This window comes from Pagrus major, chromosome 12 (assembly GCF_040436345.1).
Source record: "Pagrus major chromosome 12, Pma_NU_1.0".
Classification (NCBI taxonomy): domain Eukaryota; kingdom Metazoa; phylum Chordata; class Actinopteri; order Spariformes; family Sparidae; genus Pagrus; species Pagrus major.
The window spans coordinates 3,820,003-3,841,159 of NC_133226.1; the positions used below are offsets into that span (position 1 = coordinate 3,820,003).

At 40.8% G+C, this 21,157-nt stretch overlaps 1 protein-coding gene across 3 annotated transcripts in view; it reads left to right on the plus strand.

The window, feature by feature from the left end:
• sptan1 (spectrin alpha, non-erythrocytic 1) overlaps positions 1 to 21,157 on the plus strand; it is a 36,127-nt gene that overhangs the window by 4,925 nt on the left and 10,045 nt on the right. Inside the window, exons 2-35 of one of the 3 annotated variants that reach the window (XM_073478593.1) lie at positions 4,414 to 4,653; positions 4,784 to 4,909; positions 5,398 to 5,538; positions 6,207 to 6,487; positions 6,680 to 6,824; positions 6,925 to 7,079; positions 7,309 to 7,444; positions 7,598 to 7,699; positions 7,836 to 7,973; positions 8,070 to 8,180; positions 8,317 to 8,394; positions 8,517 to 8,672; positions 8,794 to 8,998; positions 10,140 to 10,321; positions 10,425 to 10,668; positions 10,834 to 10,956; positions 11,062 to 11,279; positions 11,444 to 11,536; positions 11,701 to 11,835; positions 12,452 to 12,600; positions 14,262 to 14,460; positions 14,959 to 15,063; positions 15,154 to 15,186; positions 15,293 to 15,328; positions 15,911 to 15,958; positions 16,627 to 16,718; positions 18,121 to 18,265; positions 18,382 to 18,563; positions 18,684 to 18,783; positions 18,887 to 19,084; positions 19,191 to 19,337; positions 19,427 to 19,530; positions 19,852 to 20,014; positions 20,349 to 20,363. In XM_073478593.1, coding sequence (XP_073334694.1) covers positions 4,417 to 4,653; positions 4,784 to 4,909; positions 5,398 to 5,538; positions 6,207 to 6,487; positions 6,680 to 6,824; positions 6,925 to 7,079; positions 7,309 to 7,444; positions 7,598 to 7,699; positions 7,836 to 7,973; positions 8,070 to 8,180; positions 8,317 to 8,394; positions 8,517 to 8,672; positions 8,794 to 8,998; positions 10,140 to 10,321; positions 10,425 to 10,668; positions 10,834 to 10,956; positions 11,062 to 11,279; positions 11,444 to 11,536; positions 11,701 to 11,835; positions 12,452 to 12,600; positions 14,262 to 14,460; positions 14,959 to 15,063; positions 15,154 to 15,186; positions 15,293 to 15,328; positions 15,911 to 15,958; positions 16,627 to 16,718; positions 18,121 to 18,265; positions 18,382 to 18,563; positions 18,684 to 18,783; positions 18,887 to 19,084; positions 19,191 to 19,337; positions 19,427 to 19,530; positions 19,852 to 20,014; positions 20,349 to 20,363 — 4,722 coding nt within the window. In that variant the 5' untranslated portion in view covers positions 4,414 to 4,416. The remainder of the gene's footprint in view (positions 1 to 4,413; positions 4,654 to 4,783; positions 4,910 to 5,397; positions 5,539 to 6,206; positions 6,488 to 6,679; positions 6,825 to 6,924; positions 7,080 to 7,308; positions 7,445 to 7,597; positions 7,700 to 7,835; positions 7,974 to 8,069; positions 8,181 to 8,316; positions 8,395 to 8,516; positions 8,673 to 8,793; positions 8,999 to 10,139; positions 10,322 to 10,424; positions 10,669 to 10,833; positions 10,957 to 11,061; positions 11,280 to 11,443; positions 11,537 to 11,700; positions 11,836 to 12,451; positions 12,601 to 14,261; positions 14,461 to 14,958; positions 15,064 to 15,153; positions 15,187 to 15,292; positions 15,329 to 15,910; positions 15,959 to 16,626; positions 16,719 to 18,120; positions 18,266 to 18,381; positions 18,564 to 18,683; positions 18,784 to 18,886; positions 19,085 to 19,190; positions 19,338 to 19,426; positions 19,531 to 19,851; positions 20,015 to 20,348; positions 20,364 to 21,157) is intronic. The other 2 variants (XM_073478594.1, XM_073478595.1) reach the window with 2 other exon arrangements.

Genomic DNA, 21,157 nt, shown 5'->3' on the forward strand with positions numbered 1-21,157 from the left:
CATGAGACTCTCCCTTTTCCTGCAAATTCCTTTAGCTTCCATCCTCCCAGTATGGCGTCAGTGTGAACCTTATTCATAACAGCTGGTTCACCATAATAACTGGGAGTTGCTAAGTGAATGACTTCATTCTCTCTGTGGAGCTTTGAAGATAACAGGATTTCGGGAATATCAATCACATCTATCAATCTACTAGAAAGATGCTGTATTCTCTGAGACAGAATTAAAATGTCAGGATTTAGCCTTGTTTTATGGTAACAACAACACTGAGGATTACTTTACACAGTGTACTTGGCTAACAAGCTTCTATTGATCAAGTGAATGTATTCAAGCTGGAGTTCAGACTAGGTTTCTATTTTTGTTTCTACCGGAAAGGATGCATAAACTTTGGTACAGGCTTTTTGATGAATGATCCAGGTAATTCCTGTAGTATGTGAGCTATCATTTTAATGGAGTATATCAATGCCCTCCATTCATCCACCTGCACACTTATGTGTTTTATGTCCTGGCAGAACAAGTTTTCCCTGAGCATGGGTTCCGCATTGCCTCTCCAAAAATGTATATTGGTGCAGTGACTCTTCAAAAACGCCCGATTTGTGGCAGAGAAATTAGAAAAGATAATGGCCTTATTCATTATTTTCATTGCTGCCGATTATTATAACAATTAACTAATCAGATAAGACAAGTATTTTTAAGAACAAGAGTAAACAGAGAAATGTCTACTTAATGAACAATTATTGGTTTCCTTAAATGATATATTTAAATATAATTAATATTATTGTTTACAGTAGCAACCAATAAATGCCTCTTAAATGGAAATGATCTATTTCCACTGAAAAATACAACTTCTCAACAGCATGTGCATTTTTAAAGTGGTAAGCCATCGGTTGATATGATCCATATGGCAGCTGTTGTTTAGACTATAAGGTAGCTAAACTAGCAAAGCTTTCCAGACTACTAAATGCAGTCCATCAATCGGCATTGCTGAATTTGAGGGGAAAAACTTGATCAAGCCTTTTGTATTCCAGTTGCTCGATCTCCTTGAGTAATTTTTTAAACCCTACAGAGTTTGTTGGTTAGGTTAGGGCTTATTAATATCCTTCCATATAGAACATATATATAGAATATTTTTACCTCACAGCCACTTTTCCTACATAATTTCCAAACAGAGAAAGGTGGTAATGGTGACAGTTTGCATTTGCTGCGTCTGTGCCTGTAATTGTGGATAATTGGACTTTGGAGGGGTGATGACTTTAAGTCACGTGCAGCTGGCTTAGTTCAAGGTTCCCACCCAGCATTACATTTTAAATATGCCTGTTAGAAATGTAAGATAGGCGTAGCAAGGGTTGTATGACTTCAACCATACAGCAGGCTGATAGCTCTGTGTGTGGGTGTTTGCTGAGGAGAACAGAAAACCCCTCCGCAGCAGCAGTGAGGTGAAGAGAGGGAAAGCTGTTATCTACTAATGCAGGAGGAAGCGTTATCAGTAGTTGCAGGGCTGTATTTAGGTGCGTCAGAGAGCTGTAAGCAGCCCAACTCTAAATTTTTCTAATTTTTTGGTTTGGTTTATAGAAGATATAGTATGTAACATTTCTGCATTTTTTGAGTTATGTACTTGCATTATCCCAAATGTTCCCAACAACAAAAACCCAGAAATTGTAAAATATATTCAAGGTAACTTTCAATATAATTTCCAGGGAAACATAGTACATAGTACATCGGATTGAGGAAGGAAGTCGGCAAAAAGAACTTAACAAAATGTCAATTACTTTATGACTAAAACTTTAAAACATTATCTCAATCCTTAAACATTTCTACCTGAGTCATGTCAGATAGATTTTTCTTCACCAGTGTTGGATTTTTAACAATGAAGACAACTTATGTTATCTAGTTTTAATAGTTTTGATTGAGAGACCCCCCCAATGGCAGAAATTACAGACTTTGCATTTAGACTCCACTCTGATTACATGCAGAGTTTATATTGAACTAGATATTTATTTCATCCTCTTACCTTTCACCTCACAAGGCAGCCAGTCCTATTTAATAGCTAGTCATCTTTAATTTGAGTTGATATGATGTCACATGGTTGGAATGCTTTTGAAACCATGCACACCAGATGGCATTGAATGTCTTGAATTTTGGGGAAGTGAAAGTAATTATACATTAACTTATGTTTATGTCCTTTTGTGTGAGAAGTTTCTGGTTTGAACAGACAATATAGGTACATCCCTGCAGATATGCTAGTTTGACAATATTATTGGTCAATATTGGCCCATCACAGATAAATCTGTATTGGTGTATATGTTTTCCAATATGGGCTGAAATGATTTTTTATTTTTTTTTAGGATTATAATGCAGAAAAAGATTAAATATGTCTGCTGAAGACTGCAGCTGCCATTGGAAAGATGGTAATCTGGGTTGTTAGAAAAATTAAGATCTCTGCCATCACAGTTTGGGTGGGCACCTGTTTATTAATGGGACTGTTTGGAGGTGGGCTAATACTCATTGCCATTTGGCGTTTCAAAGATCACCCCCTCTTTTCCAGACTGTTGCATCTCAAGTAAGCCTCATCTTTAGCAAACATGCTTGTTATTTGTGGCATTGTGCTGATTGTGTCAGTTTGACCAATGGCAGTCCAGCAGTGCATGTCACCAGTCCTCTCAGTGTTATTGAGAGTTTTATCCGCTGTTTTGTGTCACTTATTTTTTCAAATAGAAACCATAAAGTTAGAGGAAATGTCAGTTATCTTTCCCCATTTCCTGACATCACTGTGCAGAATGAGGCTGTGGTCAGTTAAATCACTGAGAAGATTTAAGCTCTCTGTGAACTGGGGCAAGTTAGGGGATGGGGGAGGGGTGCTGGCTAACATTCTGGACAGTCACTTTTTTCAGGCAGTGGGTTGATGCCACTAATCGGCTTACAGTACACTCAATGATACTATATTGTTGTGTGTGTGTTTTGCGTGTGTGTGCGTGTGTGTGTGTGTGTGTAAATGTATGTATGTGTGTATGTGGACTCACTGGGATGCTGGCTTGTCTGGAAAGCTAATGGCACCTCTGGGGACCAAAGCATATCGGTCCTCTGGCTCTGGTTAAAAAGCTCTGCACTGCTGACTCCACTAATCCTCCTATTGAGTGTCGACATGGACCAGGAGACTGTCTCACATCCATCCATCGCTTTTTGTCTCACTGTCTGCAACATCAACAAAAACCCACGCTCATCTACATTTAGGCCTGACACATTGCACACACACCCCTACCCCCACCCTGCACTCAGCTTGTACATCAGTTATTGTGCTTGGGGTGTGGTTGACCTTGGTTCAGATCAATATCTTTCTCTCTTCCTCTTTGTTTTGTTTGTTGATGAGTGGAGTCTGATATACATTGAGATTTCTAGCTGGTGCAAGCCACCAGATAACCACAGTGTGAAAGTAACAATCTGGTAAAACTACCAACAGTCACACTTCACACCTTTATCAGTTTCACTGATAATTATTTTTACTTTGAATTTCTGAATAGTTTTCATTACAGTTCTTCAGACTGTCAGCCCATACTCCTTTCATTGCCTGATTCCTAGAGATGAAGCTGGTGTGGATGCCTGTTCAACATCAACATGGTTGCTAGCTAGACATTCCCCACAGATTGAGGCTACACTGGCCATGGGGCCAGAGGCACAGTTGACAGAGAAGCTGACTGCTGCAGTCTCATTGTGTAGTGAAGCTTGGTTACTGTTTGCATGCATGTGGAATTTCCGCCCCCACCCCTCTTTGGCATTTTACTATTTCAGCTGCTGGCCCCTTGGTTGCTCAGCTTGAGACAGGATGGGGGATTTTTGTTGAGGCAAACACTCTTGTACTTTATATCCTGCCTCACAGTTCTCTGCCAAGTTTCTGTTAAAAGAGAAGATGTAGAAGTTCCCAGATAAACATATAAGCCCCTTCCCCTCCTTTGTACTAAATAAATTTGAGAGAGACTGCATTAGGAAGATAAAAATGTCAAAACGAGTTTGAGCAATATTTTGTGAGATTGGTTTGTTATCTGAGATGATTGAGATTTGTAATTGTAAAGACTGAGGAAAGAATGTAAGTTTGAGAAGAGGGTTAGGGTTAGTAGCATTCTCTGGATATCATGACTTATGGAGCCCCTTTATTATATAGACTAAACTAGGCTTGACTGAAACTTCCCTTTATCTTGTCAGTGTTAGGCATTTAATGTAAATGTTTGGGTGGTGTGAGCAGGTAAGATGTTAAAATGTCACCTACAAATAAATTCATATCAGTATAATAATTGCCCTTCTGCTGTTTTTCTGTACATAGCTGAACTGTCATGTATGTAAACCAATTTAGTAGAAAACAAGTGAACACAGTCATTCATGTTAAGAATTTACTTATGAGTATTATCTTTGATATGTTTTCAGAAAATGGACACCGCTGGGGCCAAAGTGCTGGAGACAGCAGAAGACATCCAGGAGCGCCGGCAGCAGGTGCTGGACCGCTACCGGCGTTTCAAGGACCTGTCGATTATGCGCCGGCAGAAGCTGGAGGACTCTTACCGCTTTCAGTTTTTCCGCCGTGACGCAGATGAGTTGGAGAAGTGGATCCAGGAGAAGCTGCAGATCGCCTCTGATGAGAACTACAAAGACCCCTCCAACCTGCAGGTTTGTCAGCCTGGTTTTTATGTTTCTCTGTGCACACTATATAATCTTTGCTCGTCATAAGCTCTGACTACAGAAGACTTTTTCAGTGTTATATATTAATCAATTTTTGAATATCATTTCTACTACTCAGGGTAAGCTGCAGAAACATCAGGCCTTTGAAGCTGAAGTTCAGGCCAATGCTGGGGCCATTATCAAACTGGACGAGACTGGAAACCTTATGATCAGCGAGGGACACTTTGCCTCAGAGACCATTCGAGTAAGACATACAGTGATGAAATATGGTTGCTCTAATATGCATATGTGTGTTTCCTGAATGTCCTGTCGACTTGTTAACCTGATTCATTTGATTCAGTCCTACACGCCCTACCGGACACAACAGAGACCTATAGTTACAAGTTTTAATATGGCTGAGTATATACAAGTAGGTGCTAAGCTGCTGTGGACAATGTGTGACTCTTGAGTGCTGTGAAAACTCTTCCAGATCCAGCTCTGCACATCAAGCTATCCCTTCTCATCATTCTGTTGTTAGGATTTTTTTAAACAGCTATTATATCAGATATAATAAATACCTTTTAAATTCCAGGACTTTCTGCTATTTACTACTATCTACTACTTTTTGTATTTGAAATACAAAAAATACCTAATACATGTATTATGTATAAATGTATAATAAATTCATTTTCCTCTTCGCACTTGGCACTAACATTTTGAATAAATGCCTCCCTTTTTTCTCCTGTGCACTAGACTCGTCTTGAGGAGTTACATCGCCTATGGGACCTCCTGCTCCAGAGGACAAAGGAAAAGGGCATGCGTCTCCTGCAGGCCCAGAAACTAGTCCAGTACCTGCGTGAGTGTGAAGATGCCATGGACTGGATCACTGACAAGGTAAGATTCGTATTTGCAAAATGTTACAGAAAAATGGCTTATTAAAAAATATTGCTACTGTAGCGAACAAGTATTTCATATATTTCTGTGTGTGTTTTAGGGCATTCTTTCATTTTCAGTTTGAGTCTTCCTGCAATAAAGACTAAAGGTTTTCTGTATTTGCTCATCAGCCGCTTGAACAAAAAACGAGCTGTCCTCATTTAAAGGAAATGGTAATTGGAGTTGCCTGAGGCTAATATTACAGCTTAATCTGAATGAGGAATGAAATTTAGGATAATTTAGTGAGGTAGCACAACTCCAGAGGGGAAACTTTTGGACCAACAGTGAGAAAGCAACTTAACTCCAAAATACCTGAGTAATGGCAAGCTGTATCTGTAAATGAAGTTAAAACTAAGTGCATTAAGAATCTTCAAGTTGACTGAATTGTGACGTTATTCAGTAAAGTTGGTAGGAGGGATAAAGTGGTGCCAGCCTCAAATGTTACACATGTTAGCTGTTGAGAATGTGCAGCCTTAAATTTAACTTTCTGATCAGCAATTATCTTATTCTAACCTGGTAAATGAAGAGTAATGATTAGTTAGCATTAAAGCTTAAAAGTTTGACTTCTGTGTTTACATAGAAGCACTTTGATATTTGCCTTAATGTCGTTCATCCACTTCCTCCTGTAGGAGGCGATGGCCACCTCCGAGGAGCTGGGCCAGGACCTGGAGCATGTGGAGCTCTTGCAGAAGAAGTTTGAGGAGTTCCAGACAGACCTGGCTGCCCATGAGGAACGTGTGAATGAGGTGAACCAGCTGGCAGCCAAGCTGATCCAGGAGTCCCATCCCGAGGTTGAGCTCATTGTTCGCAAGCAAGATGAGGTCAACGCAGCCTGGCAGCGCCTGAAGGGCCTGGCCCAGCAGAGGCAGGGCAAGCTGTTTGGGGCTGCTGAGGTGCAGCGCTTCAACAGGTAAACGATATCAGAGCAACATGTGGACAGCTTTTGCCCACTGTGTGTGTGTGTTGATTGTGTTGTTAGCAATTATATTTCTTCTAAAATAAGGGCACTTACTCTCTTTGGTGTTTTTAACCCACTCTAATAAGAAATGGTCTTTTGACACGGTGTAAATAAAAACCTGTGTGTGTTTCATTCTAACAACAGGGATGTGGATGAGACCATCAGTTGGATCAAGGAGAAGGAGCAGCTGATGGCCTCTGATGACTTTGGTCGAGACCTGGCAAGTGTGCAGGCTCTGCTTCGCAAACACGAGGGTCTGGAGAGAGACCTGGCTGCCCTGGAAGATAAGGCAAGAGGATGTTCTACAGAGGATCCACATGTATTCAGTAAGTTACAAACTTGGTATTCTGAGTTCTTATTTTGTCTCCTGTTTCTTCTCTTTCAATCAGGTCAACACACTGGGTGGTGATGCAGAGCGCCTACAGCAGACACATCCCCAAAATGCCTCCCAAATCCATCTGAAGAAAGACGAGCTCGTCACCAACTGGGAGCAGATTCGCACTTTGGCTGCTGAGCGCCACGCCCGCCTGAACGACTCCTACAGGTACAATACGAGACACAGTTTGGTGACAAACTGTCTGAAGAGCCATATATCTGTTACTTGTTGAATACATCAAATATGCTGCTTATGTTTTTTTTAAAAAAAAAAGGAATATGAAAACTGCTTTTCCACAGACAGATATTGGCTCAGTGACAGTATACAGGGAATGTAAGGCTACATTTCTCTACAGAAGTCTGCTCATTTCTGCCCTCTTGTGACAATCTCTTTTTAGGCTGCAGCGTTTCACTGCTGACTTCAGGGATCTGACCAGCTGGGTGACAGAGATGAAGGCCCTTATCAATGCTGACGAACTGGCCAATGATGTGGCTGGAGCGGAAGCTCTGCTAGACCGCCACCAGGAGCATAAGGTCAGATCTCCCATAACACACCAGGGCATAGCTTCTTGGAATTAGATTTGCATTTTAGTTTTGTTCCTTTTAAAAGCTGAACACCAACATTTATTGCACACGTAAAACAAACAAAACAATTTGAGGTCAATAAGTTTTCCTTTGGGTTTCCAGGGAGAGATTGATGCCCATGAGGACAGTTTCAGAGCCACTGATGAAGCTGGCCGGGCCTTACTCAATACAGGACACTACGCCTCTGACGAGGTCAAGGAAAAGGTACGCCTATAACATCATCCATACTGTACTTTGTTATGTGTCATATTGTATTACTGTATATATACCAGCACACTACCATTTACCATGTTTTAATGTTTGGTATATTTATAAAGGTGTGTCATATTATTTTTTTTAGCTGGGCATCCTTACAGAGGAGAAGGAGTCTCTGCTGGATCTGTGGGAGGTTCGTAGGCAGCAGTATGAACAGTGCATGGACCTGCAGCTCTTCTACAGGGATACTGAGCAAGTTGACAACTGGATGAGCAAACAAGAGGTAACCAATACCTTTCCTCAGGAAAGAATTAGCCCAGTGTGTATTGTGTAGTAGATATGATGTGCCAGTTTTTAATGTCCTATGTTGATTGTGTAGGCTTTCCTCCTGAATGAAGACCTTGGTGACTCCCTGGACAGTGTAGAGGCACTACTGAAAAAACATGAAGACTTTGAGAAGTCACTTAGCGCCCAGGAAGAGAAGATAACTGTAAGTTCCTCCAGTTTGTTCACTTAGACATTTGGAAGGTGTTCAATCACAGATAAATTATATTGAGTTGTTTCTAAAAATTATTTTGTTATGAAATAGGATACACTTTGAATCTCTTCTTCTTGTACATCTCCAGGCCCTGGATGAGTTTGCAACCAAACTAATTCAGAACAACCACTATGCCAAAGAAGACGTGGCTACCCGCAGAGATGCTGTAAGTACTTCCCTTAAATCAAACACTGTACACTGTACACTAAAGCAGCTGGCAGGATTTTGTAATTTCTCCCATATGAACTCAAATAGCAATACGTTTTCTCTTCTTCTGCACATTTATAGCTGCTCAGCCGCCGCAACGCCCTGCATGAGCGTGCTCAGTCTCGTCGGGCTGCCTTGGAGGATTCTTTCCACCTGCAGCAGTTCTTCAGGGACTCTGATGAGCTCAAGAGTTGGATCAACGAGAAGATGAAGACCGCCACAGATGAGGCTTACAAGGTAATTTATCAAACAATTGGTGATTCTTGTTTTAAGATGTGTCCATTTTGAAATGTGTTTGTACATCCCAATGTTATACCCACTGTTTCTGATTCGCTTTGCCTCTGCCTCTGGACAACAGGACCCCTCCAACCTGCAGGGCAAGGTGCAGAAACACCAGGCTTTTGAAGCTGAGCTGTCAGCGAATCAGAGCCGCATCGATGCCCTGCAGAAGTCAGGCCAGGAGCTGCTGGACGGAAAGCATTACGCCTCCACTGAGGTGGCTGGCCGCATGGAGGAGGTCAGCTCCCAGTGGAAGAAACTACTAGAGGCCACTGAGCTCAAAGGTACTGACTGCATGAAAGCTTAGGTCGTCCAGTTTTGTACTGTACTGAAGATTATGTAGGTGTGTTGTGGATAGATTTGATTTCATCCAAGTACAAAGTTGATATCTTCAAATATCTGAAAAGAGACCCAAGGACGATAAACATTTTAACAACCACAAACCAAAAAACAAGAACAAGACATATGAAACTAGACAACAAACAATCAAGCAAAAAATGTAATCAATAAAGAGCATATTAAAGATGTAAAATGAAAGATGGGGAATGATAAAATCTAGCTCATGGGAAAGTAGTTCTGTCTAGATTAGTGGGTACATTCAGGATATCTGAGGGTCAGTAGTTGGATTGTGTACTACTAAAAAGACGGGGAGATGGGGTGAGATGGGGTTGAACTGCTGAATGGATGAAAGCACAGCATGACAGTAAGGTGCATTATAGTTTACTGAACAATAGTTTTACAGTTTTTAAAAGACAACCATCAATTCTATACAGAGTTGAGTTAGATTTTGAATTTTTTGGTCAAATGTTTGATATGAACCTTAACTGTTTGTATGACTCAGTGAGAGTATTATTAGTACCCATGAAAGAATTACTGGCAAGATAGTCAGAGGAACAATATGTAGAGAATACCACGCATTTGGTCTGAATAATTTCTTTTAAAATGGTCGCTGTGTCAGATCAGATTATAGAGTCAAATTCCTGCCATGACTCAGCCAAGTGACACGAGACTACATTTTGATTTCCAACCAATTATAGTTTGCCGCCTTTCATGACCTGCGTGATGTCATGGGGAAGGAGATAGGGCTGTCACAATATCAGATTTTCATGACACAATTATCATGGCTGGGCTATTATCATCGTATATGGTGTAGTCTGAACCCAGCAAAAGATATCTGAAAAGTATCAAACGCAAACCGAGGATGAGTCGGAGCCTCAGTGGGACCAAAGTCATATAACATTGTATCATCTGCATTAAAAAAAGATATATTGAAGTACTGATTAGGAAAAATTATGTAAATAACCATGGACTAAGAATGGGTCCTTGAAGTACCCCATTACTGATGGTAAGATGCCAGGCAGAGCTGAGTTTTGTTTGTAAATTTAATTTAATGTGAATTTTTTGCGGTCTGATGTTTTATTTTAGGCATCAAGCTCCGTGAGGCCAACCAGCAGCAGCAGTTCAACAGAAACGTTGAGGACATTGAGCTGTGGCTGTATGAGGTTGAGGGCCACCTGGCTTCAGATGACTACGGAAAAGACCTGACCAGTGTCCAGAACCTGCAGAAAAAGCATGCACTGCTGGAGGCTGATGTGGCTGCTCACCAGGTACCCAATGCAAGATATATAGTACATCATAAAAGCATACCTGATACCTACTAATGCCTATGTTACTTGTACACTAGTAAACAAATGAATTATTATCTCTCAGGATCGCATTGATGGCATAACAATCCAGGCTCGCCAGTTCCAAGAGGCTGGGCACTTTGATGCTGACAACATCCGCAAGAAACAGGAGGCCTTGGTGGCGCGTTATGAAGCTCTGCGTGAGCCCATGGCTGCACGCAAGCAGAAACTGTCGGACTCTCTCAGGCTTCAGCAGCTGTTCAGAGATGTGGAGGATGAGGAGACTTGGATCCGTGAGAAAGAGCCCATTGCTGCCTCTACTAACAGAGGTAAAACTTAGTGCAGTCAGCATCCAGGCTGCCATCTGAAAATAGACAGATAACATAAATGAGCAGTTAACTTGGAGGATGTTTCATTTGAAGTCCACCACTTAGATATTTCATATGATCGATTAAAGTTTAAAAAAAAAAAATCTTTCTCTGTGTTTTCCTCAGGCAAAGACCTGATTGGTGTCCAGAACTTGCTGAAGAAGCACCAGGCCCTGCAGGCCGAGATCACTGGTCATGAGCCTCGCATTAAGGCTGTCACCCAGAAAGGAGATGCCATGGTGGAGGAAGGTATTCACTCTAATTCCAAGCCTTGTTTGGTATCCGTAAGCTTTCTATAAGTTAAATATTGTTCGAACATGATCCAAAATGCTGATCATTCATATATGCTTCCAGGGCACTTTGCTGCGGAGGAGGTGAAAGTTAAGTTGGGTGAACTACATGGACGCTGGGACACATTGAAGGCTAAGGCGTCCCAAAGAAGACAGGATCTGGAGGACTCTTTGCAGGCTCAGCAATACTTTGCAGATGCAAACGAGGCTGAATCTTGGATGAGGGAGAAGGAGCCCATTGTGGGGAGCGTAGACTATGGCAAAGACGAGGACTCTGCTGAGGTACAACACAACAGAAGTGTTTTAACAAAATAACAGAAAAACTCATATTTTCTAAGACACTGTCATCAATTTGTCATCTACATACTATTTAAGTAACAAGTATATGTCTTGTTTATATCCCTTTGTGACAAATGCAGTTGTGATGAATAGTATTTCTTCCACAGGCTCTGCTGAAGAAGCATGAGGCCCTGATGTCTGACCTGACTGCGTACGGCAGCAGCATTCACGGGCTGAAGGAACAGGCCCAGTCCTGCAGGGTAAAACCCAATTCTTCTTAAAACACAACCTCAACTCTGCACATGTATTCTATGGGAGGATTTTTAGTGCACAATAAAGCTTCTAATTGCTAGTCTGTTTGGGAATTCTCAGATAATCAAATAATCAGATAATGAGTCAAAATGTTTTTATTTTAACTGAACAGCAACAAGTGGCACCAACTGATGACGAGACTGGGAAAGAGCTGGTCCTGGCCTTGTATGACTACCAGGAGAAGAGTCCCCGTGAAGTTACTATGAAGAAGGGAGACATCCTCACCCTGCTCAACAGCACCAACAAGGTATAGATAAAACCAGCTCAGTTTGACTGCACCATGAACTGGACTTCAGGCTAAAACTAGCCTGACCAGCAGAATGAAAATTGAATTGGAGATAATCTTAATTCTACTCCGTTGTCTACGGTACCATTCCTAGGCTTAGGCGCAACACCCAATCCGTTTTGTGCACGGCCTAATCTAAAGGAATTTAAAGTCAATGTAGAAAGCATCAAAACTAACTAAATGTTAGATCTAATTATTATAGTTGGTCCCCAGTGGACTTCTTTCGCAACTTTTATCATTAAGCTTTTTGGGCGTTAGTTATTTACTATCTGCTCTAGCAATTACAACGTTGAGTACACAGATGTGGTAATCATAATGGTCTGAAATTATGTATGTATAATTTGTGTATTGTTTTTAATCATAAAATATATTATTTTGTACATTTATTTATTTATATATAAATTATTTATATATATATATATATATATATATATATATATATATATAAAATTACTGTTATTTTCATTATTATTACCAATAAAAACATCCTGTAATTTAGTGAAATTTAATAGCCATCAAAGCCCTTTTTGTAATCACTTGCTGATATTACTCCCTCTCTGTCTCCTCCTTCCTACAGGACTGGTGGAAGGTGGAGGTGAACGATCGTCAGGGCTTTGTTCCTGCTGCTTATGTGAAGAAGCTTGACCCCACCCAGTCCTCTTCCAGGGAAAACCTGCTAGATGAGCATGGTAGCATTGCACTGCGCCAAGACCAGATTGAGAATCAGTAAGAAACCCTCACCCTAACCTCCTGTATTTTTCAGTAAAATGTAGTTTACTAACTCATTTCTCTTTTCCAACTAGATTTGTCTAATTATTCCTTTTTCAGTCTTTCTCTGTTCTTTAACCTCTCTTTACTTCCATTGAATCATATTCTCTGCTTAGTTTTCTAACACTAATGACCTTCCCCTTGGCCTCTTTCTGTCTCCTCTGCTGTCCTCTCGCTGTATTTAACGACTAAATCTTGCCTTGCTGTGCGTTCGCCTTGCCACTGAGCAGGCTTGTCACCAAGGAGGCCTGCAGCGTGTCTGTGCGCATGAAGCAGGTGGAAGAGCTGTGAGTAGGAACCAGCGTCCCTCTGAGTGTTCTTGTGATCGTGATACCGCTAAATATCATCAGCAGTTGCACATCCCTCCCAACCCCAACAACCCTGATGTTGTGTGACACTGTGTCAACCTCACCCCTGTCTTCTATTCAGTACAGGGATAGAAGTACTTGTGATGCTCATCCCTAACATCCTTCTCATCCCAGGCCTGCCCGTGGATGTGAATTTCTTATTTTCTGTCATGTCATTAGCCATTCTGTTCTGCACATATTGCGCTTTGACTCACTTTTGCATAGGTTATCTCAATGTCCAAGGTAGGGTTGGGCCATCCTGTCTCTATTCAAGTCACCCACTTGTGGTTACTCGAGACAGGCCATCCGTTTGGGATTAAATCACAGCACTTCATTGAAAGGCTGGTATTAATTAGTAGGCATCAAGAATTAAAAGCCACATGACTGAAGGTTGAAGCTTAAACAGCACTGAAAATGAAGATCACCAACATAAACAACAACGACAACAACATAAACATCCAGCTGGACAATTTAAACTCCAAATCCAAAACGAAACACAGTGTGTAGAAAAAAGATGATAGAATAATAAATAAAAACACGAAAGAAAATAAGATAAATTTAAAGCGAAAGACCCAGTCCTTAATATATGAAAACCTCTCAGGTCATTGCAAACTTTAAACTCCCAGATACTGGACTCAACTGGGTTAAACATGTGTCCAACTTACCCAACTTACCCTTCGGCTTATCCAAGATCTGTCAGGAAGAATATTTCTATTTATCTGAAAACATGAAATGAGTTTGTCAAACTGTTGCAGACCAGATTCGGTAATTATGTTTCTCAGTTGGCTTATATTGTTTATCAGTTTTGGGCCTACAGTAGCATACTGTTATCAGGATGTTCTCCTAGAGTTCATCTGTTTGCTAAAACAGTGAAATAAAGTCTGCACTGCATAAATGGTTATCAAGGTCTCTCAGTTTAATGACAGGAGTTTAGGGCAACCAGCATATGTTTACATGATCGATCAATCATTACATCTTTTTTATTGATAATTTTGGTATAATCAGTCATATTCTAATCAACTTTTACTATCAAAATTTCTCCCAATTGCTTTGACTATTCACTTCATCTCTACAGGACAATTTCACAATTTAGTTTTTGAGAATCATTGGTTTTTATCCTAGAAATGGAGTAATAAATACAAATTCCTTTCAAGCTTATTCTCCATCATCATCAACAGTCATTTTTAGTCTTGGAAAATAAGCCTAAACCTTAAGCTTTTGAAGACACATTACATGATTTCATTAGATTCTGTGGTTGTGACTTTTCCCAAGGTACGGCACTCTGATGGAGCTGGGAGAGAAACGCAAGGACATGCTAGAGAAGAGCTGTAAGAAGTTCATGTTGTTCCGCGAGGCCAATGAGCTTCAGCAGTGGATCAATGAGAAGGAGAGCGCCCTCACTAACGAAGAAGTCGGCTCTGACCTGGAGCAGGTCGAGGTCTTGCAGAAGAAGTTTGACGACTTCCAGAAGGTAATGGACGTCTACCAAAAAGTAATTCTGTCATGTTTAGGTTAACCCTTTGGTCCACTAGCTTCTGTAACTCATCGCAAACGCTTATTTAGCAATTCTTTTATCAGTCTTTCTGACAAAGTGAAGTTGAAAATCTTAAACAAACTGGCATCCACTACAACACCTAATATTCGAAGTTGAAACCTAAATTATTTTACCAAAGTAAACTGCCATTACTTACATCCACCATTATTCCAACCATTCTGTAAATTGTTTTGCGGGAATTGGACCCAGGGACAGGTTTTAGGAATAACTGTACAGAAATTGCCCATCTTCTCACTGATGGTCTTATTTGCTTATGTATAGGCATCAGTATTAAATTGAGAATGGTTCTTAGCAAGTTAAAAACTCCTTGTTGCTGCCGTGACTCCACTCTTATCTTCTGTATATTTGTTGAGATTGTTTGAACATGTCATGTCTGACACAAAGTGTATGATGTTGCTCTTTTGTTTGGTCCAGGACCTGAAGGCCAATGAGTCTCGTCTGAGGGACATCAACAAAGTAGCTTCTGAGCTGGAGTCTGAAGGTCTCATGGCTGAGGAGGCCCCCATGGTTCAGGCCCAGGTAAGTTCTACCTTCCTGGTGTAACAGTATGAATCAGTTTACATGCTTTAACTGTTGTATTTTAATGGAAATCGTATTTTACATTTGCAGCAACAAGAGATGCTTGGTGCTGCACCTGGCAAGGTTGGAATCATTTCTGTAATTTACATACATTTTGCTTGATATTTAGGAAACGTTTTAAATATCAAAACAATAACATTTATGTGTCATGCCCTATTTCTTGGAACAGGATGAAGCTGATTCCAAGACTGCTTCTCCATGGAAGGTAAGCTTCCTCTAACTCTCTTTATCTGTATCAACCAAAAACATTCCAGCATTCAATTGTTTTATGTATTTTTAGAAAAAATGCATCAACTGCAAAGATCTGACAGACTGTCAATCTTGATCTGATACTGTAACTGTGCATGACTGTTCAGCATTGGGTTGATGTTTGATACTGGTGTGTCACTTCTTGAATTTACTGCAATCATGCCCAGAGACATTTTACTGGCATGTGGTTAATGTTACATATCTGCATGGAATATGATTAGACATTGATGAGACAACTGGGAGCTGAGAGATCCCAAGCCTTTTTAAATCTCCCTGAAATTTAAAATTATGTCTCGATGTCTCAAGTCATTTCCAAATGTTTTGTTTGATTCATCATAACTCAATGTTTGGGGCTGGTTCAGCTCCAGCCATGGTTGCAGTTTTGACTCTGTCCTGATTGGTGTAATGTCTTGGTTGGTCTTTGGAGAAGACAAAGACAAACCCTGAGAGTTTCCATACTACTCTTGACTGGTGTGGTGTTTTTCTGTTTTTGTCCTCCTTTTCCCCACCTCTTTCTACCATGTTTTGTTGACTATAGAATATACGCTTGGCTGTTCAAACAACGGCTAACTTTAATACTATCAAGGTAAGATTAACTAGTCGACCCCAACCACTCCCACCCTAGCTCCCCTGTCCTGCATTGTGGTCAGAAAACTAACCCTGTCGTGGTTTCTGTCATGGTGTCACATGATCAGTCTTGTCCTGTTCTCTGAAACCTGACTCAAACTAGAGTGTTCAGTTTGGTTTGGTTCCATCTTGTTTCTCATGGCATCTGTTTGTCTTGTTATCATCCATTTTGTTGACTGTAGTATGAATGATTGTTGGCATACTACATAAATTACGTCTTTAGCATCCTTTTTGCCTTTTATTTTCTTTGACCTCATTCTCTGTAATGTTCTTACCATGTATCCAGTCCTGTGCATCTCACTCCCATCATGCACCTGCCTTTGTTTGTCCATCACTGTCTGTGCTTATCAATCACATGCACATCTAGTGCACATTGTACTTGCATGGTCATATTTAATTGGCATCCCTTACCTTAAAATAATGATCTCAAAGTTTATCTGATGTTGCTGTTTAATGCAAATGGCTCAATCACTCTAAGTCCCTCTTGAGGGTATGTTTAGTTCATGTACCATACTGCAAATTGTTGTAAATTTTAAGACCAAAACTCGAATAAACAAGCCACAGAAGGGCTTAGCAAACTCTGAAGAGTGGGGAATGCTTTTTAATGCTGACTGTTTTTGTGTGTAGGAGCTGAACAATCGCTGGCGGTCCCTGCAGCAGCTTGCTGAAGATAGGAGCAACATGCTGGGCAGTGCCCATGAGGTACAGCGATTCCACAGGTAAGAACTAAAGACTGCAGGAAAACACATGGTGTGGTGTCTTTTAACATCATCTAAACTAAGCTCCGTTAAGTATCACTTTCATGTACATGAAGTTGCCAGAGCCATACAATTCTAACTTGGGTCACAAATTTGGCGCTTGGGTTGAGCGGGGTGATACAGCAACAGTGTTGGCCTTGTACAGATCCCATTCCAGATTATAACAAAGTTGGTTCTTAAGAACCAAATTTGTTGTGGAAAAAAAATTGGATTTGAGAGAAAGAACAGTGGCCTCATTTTCCAGAGGTGGCAGTTACATGATCACCTGGTTCCAGACCTGTGAATTTTCATCATAATTCAAATTTGTTTAGTGATCAAATAGGTGTGCTGTTATTCTCATGGACAGAGCTGTTTGGATTAAGAATGGGCATGACCTTTTATCATGCCGTTGGCAGAGAGAAACAAGCGTTTATTTCTAACCTTCCCTGTTTCCCATTTAATGCAAACTTAAACTAACTTTTTAAGCTACATTTTTACCTAACCTGTCTTGATCGGTCAAAGTCAATATAATTTAATTTCAGGTAATTCTATCCCCTTCATGTTTATTTATGTAGCTTTTACTTCCAACTGGCCTTTGTTTTTTTATCGCCATGACCTGACTATTATTTGAGACTTCTTATTTGAACACAAGCTTTCATAAGAGAATTTGCTAGCCAACCTGATTATATCCACAATAAAAAAGCTTCAGAAATATGTTTTTTCAATCAACATGACAGTCTGCTTATAGCAACTGTTACCAAAGATTGTGTTGCCTGAAATGATGTCTGACAGATAGAAGATTTTCTCACTACTAACTGCTTACAGCAAAACAAAACGATATACACTTTTTCCCAACAAGAAACGAGGACGCAATATCACATGAAAAGATAAAGTCAAACAATAATAATTCAGTATGATTATAGGGATAATGGTAAAAGCTATCTCAAAAAGTCAACAGACAAAAGACTAAAATCAGTTACACAGCAATATCTATGTTTACTAGACTAAGTAGGGCTACAGCAGCAAACCAAACCCCTCAATGTTTTGAATTGAAGAATGTGTTTTATTGCTTACGAATGACACTCAAGGAAGAATGTCATCTCTTCCTTTGAAAATGTGCCTAGTTTTGCTGGTTTTATACACTAATAACCCAGTTTTCCTCAAACCAGCAACTAGTGGGCAGCATTGTAGTAATTGCTTCTTATAAGAATCAAGATGTTTAGTCGACATGTAATTGCTAAAGTCTAAGAATTGTATTTCATACAGTGCAGTGTTTAAACTGAAACCATGTGCTTACTTGCACATAAAACACCTCCAGATGTTTGATCAAGCGCACAAATTCACTTTACAACATTTGACCAAAGTTGTGTTTGTGCCTGCTCAGGGATGCTGATGAAACCAAAGAGTGGATTGAGGAGAAGAACCAGGCCCTCAACACTGACAATTATGGTCACGACTTGGCCAGTGTCCAGGCTTTGCAGCGCAAACATGAAGGCTTTGAGAGGGACCTGGCAGCCCTGGGTGATAAGGTTAGATTATCTTTTAGTCAAAATGTGAGATTATAGCGGATCTACAACCAAATCTCTGGTGGAAGTGTATTAAGTCTCTTGAGGCATTTCCTAATTTTTCCTCCTTGCCTGCCCAGGTGAACTCTCTTGGGGAGACAGCAGAGCGTCTGATTCAGTCCCACCCTGAAGCAGTGGATGACATCCAGGAGAAATGCACTGAGCTGAACACTGCCTGGAGCAGCCTGGTAGGACGTGCTGACCAGCGCAAAGACAAGCTTGGCAACTCCCACGACCTGCAGCGCTTCCTCTCTGACTTCAGGTGAGAACAGCCATTGGATGCTATGGTCAGATTTATTTGTTCAGGTGATGAACTAGAGTGACAATGGGATACAGTGTGCTTGTGGTGTTTTTTTGGCTATAACTCTTCACCTTTACACAGAGATCTGATGTCATGGATTAATGGCATCCGAGGACTTGTGTCCTCAGAGGAGCTTGCCAAGGATGTGACCGGAGCCGAGGCCCTTCTGGAAAGACACCAGGTATTGAATTATTATTATTATTGTTTTTCTGTACAAAATTGATGCCTTTGTCTCTGCAGGTTTCACCCATCCATCTTTCTTTTTTCTTTTTCCATCTTTTCAGGAACATCGCACAGAGATCGATGCTCGTGCTGGTACCTTCCACGCCTTTGAACAGTTCGGCCAGCAGCTGCTGGTGCGAGGCCACTATGCTAGTCCCGAGATTCAGCAGAAACTTGAGGCTCTAGACCGTGAGCGTGCTGACCTGGAGAAGGCCTGGGTGCAGCGTCGAATGATGTTAGACCAGTGCCTTGAGCTCCAGGTACGTTGAGTCCACGGCGTGCCCCATTAGAAACAGTTATTGTGTCGTCACTGACAGATGTGTTTGAACCTCCACTGACTTACTGACTCTCTTTGTCCCCCTGTAGCTCTTCAACAGGGACTGTGAGCAGGCTGAGAACTGGATGGCAGCTCGAGAAGCCTTCCTCGCCAGTGACGACAAGGGTGACTCCCTGGACAGTGTGGAGGCCCTCATCAAGAAACATGAAGACTTTGACAAGGCCATTAACGTGCAGGTCAGTAAGATGTTTTGCTGCTCAGTAAAAGCTTGAAAATTGATCACAATAGTGTTCCATTAATGATGAAATGTTGCCCTGCTGTACAGGAGGAGAAGATTGCTGCTCTGCAGTCCTTTGCTGAACAGCTGATTGGAGCTGACCATTATGCCAAACCTGAGATCTTCAACCGCCGCAAGGAAGTCCTCGACAGGTAGGACACAAAACATAAAACAGAGCATATGAATCCTTTTCCTTTACTCCATACATGCATCCTGACTAATGTTCAGATTGACAATGTGAGTGATGATACTTGAAACTACACTGGTACTGTCTCTCTAAATGTTGAATAGGGATGAGATCCAAACCATTTCCTAGGGTAGCAGGAGGATAGACATTTTTCTTAGCTTTTCAACTGAGACAGGACAGAACCACTAGGTAATTTAGTGAGCAAACTAAGGCAACCTTTGTCCAAAAAAAAAAAAAAATTGTGTTTGGGCTCTATTTTTAAACTTCAAACTCTGATGTTTGAAAGGTGGCGCCACCTGAAGGCCCAGATGATCGAAAAGCGTTCCAAGCTGGGTGAATCCCAGACCTTGCAGCAGTTCAGCAGGGATGTGGACGAAATTGAGGCTTGGATCAGCGAGAAGCTTCAGACTGCAACTGATGAGTCTTACAAGGACCCGACCAACATCCAGGTACATAATTGGCTTCCACTAGAACAGGTCTAACTCCCAGAAGTTCAGAAAAAAGGATCTAGTCTGAAAGGAGTGTGAGTGTATAAAAGATGGCACTTGATTCTTTTTTCAAGGATTGTAAATATAAAAGTAAAGTACCATTCCATGGATGGTAACTGATTCTAGAGCAGGGGGTTAAAAAGATATCAGTCGTGTGTCGTTGGCTAAATTAAAATTGCTTATCTGCTTTGTCTTGTTTTATTGATGATACTCTTCTCTAACAATGTCAAATCCCTCCCTGTGTCCTGTCTGAAGTGAGACTGAATTTTTCTCCCACTGTCTTATTTTTTTATAGCTGTCCAAGCTGCTGGTAAGTTTAAGTAGTTTGTCAGCTGACTAACAACCGAGCAGGTTCTCTTCCATGTGTCCACGTCTTTGCTGTGTGTGTAGACACGATGTAGAATAAGCACTCCGTCCATCTTGAGTTTGTCCCTCATCAGCACCGTTTAGTGCCAGCTTCTTTTCCATCTGGGTTTTAATTACTTTAATTTAAAAAAAAAATGCTTATTGCTGTGTTCATTTTTGTATTTCATTCTAGGTTTGTTTTGTCATAGAAGGCTACTAGTTGTTGGGTGTGGCTTCCATCATTATTTTTAATTCTTGAGGGGGTTATCTTCAAACTTGCTTCAGATGTTTGATTCCACAGTCAAAATAATCAAATAAGCTTGGAAATGTAATTGAGGTACAGTCATAGCACAGCAAGTGGAGCATGACACTGTTGTAAAGCTGATAAATTCTAAATTGTGAGAAGCAATCAGTGGTCCCTAACTGGCTCTGTGTATGATGATACTGAAGAAAGTATATATAAAGAGGGTGTTGTAGGCCAGCTGAGAAGGTAATGTAAATTTAATACAAACATGAAGCAACTTTGAAGTGATTCTTCTTTCAACAAGTTTTTTTTTCAAAGTTAGCGCTGTTGCAGATGTTTTCCTCTATATTGCCACTGCCATTTTATGTTTACTTGTTTGTCGTGTCCTGTAAGTGTCCGACATACTGTCTGTCATGGTCCGTGTCCTGTGTTGAAGTAATTATTTTATATTCCACCTTCTAGTTTTGCAGTTCCAAACAATTTTATAAACTAATTAACATTTGACATTAATGTCA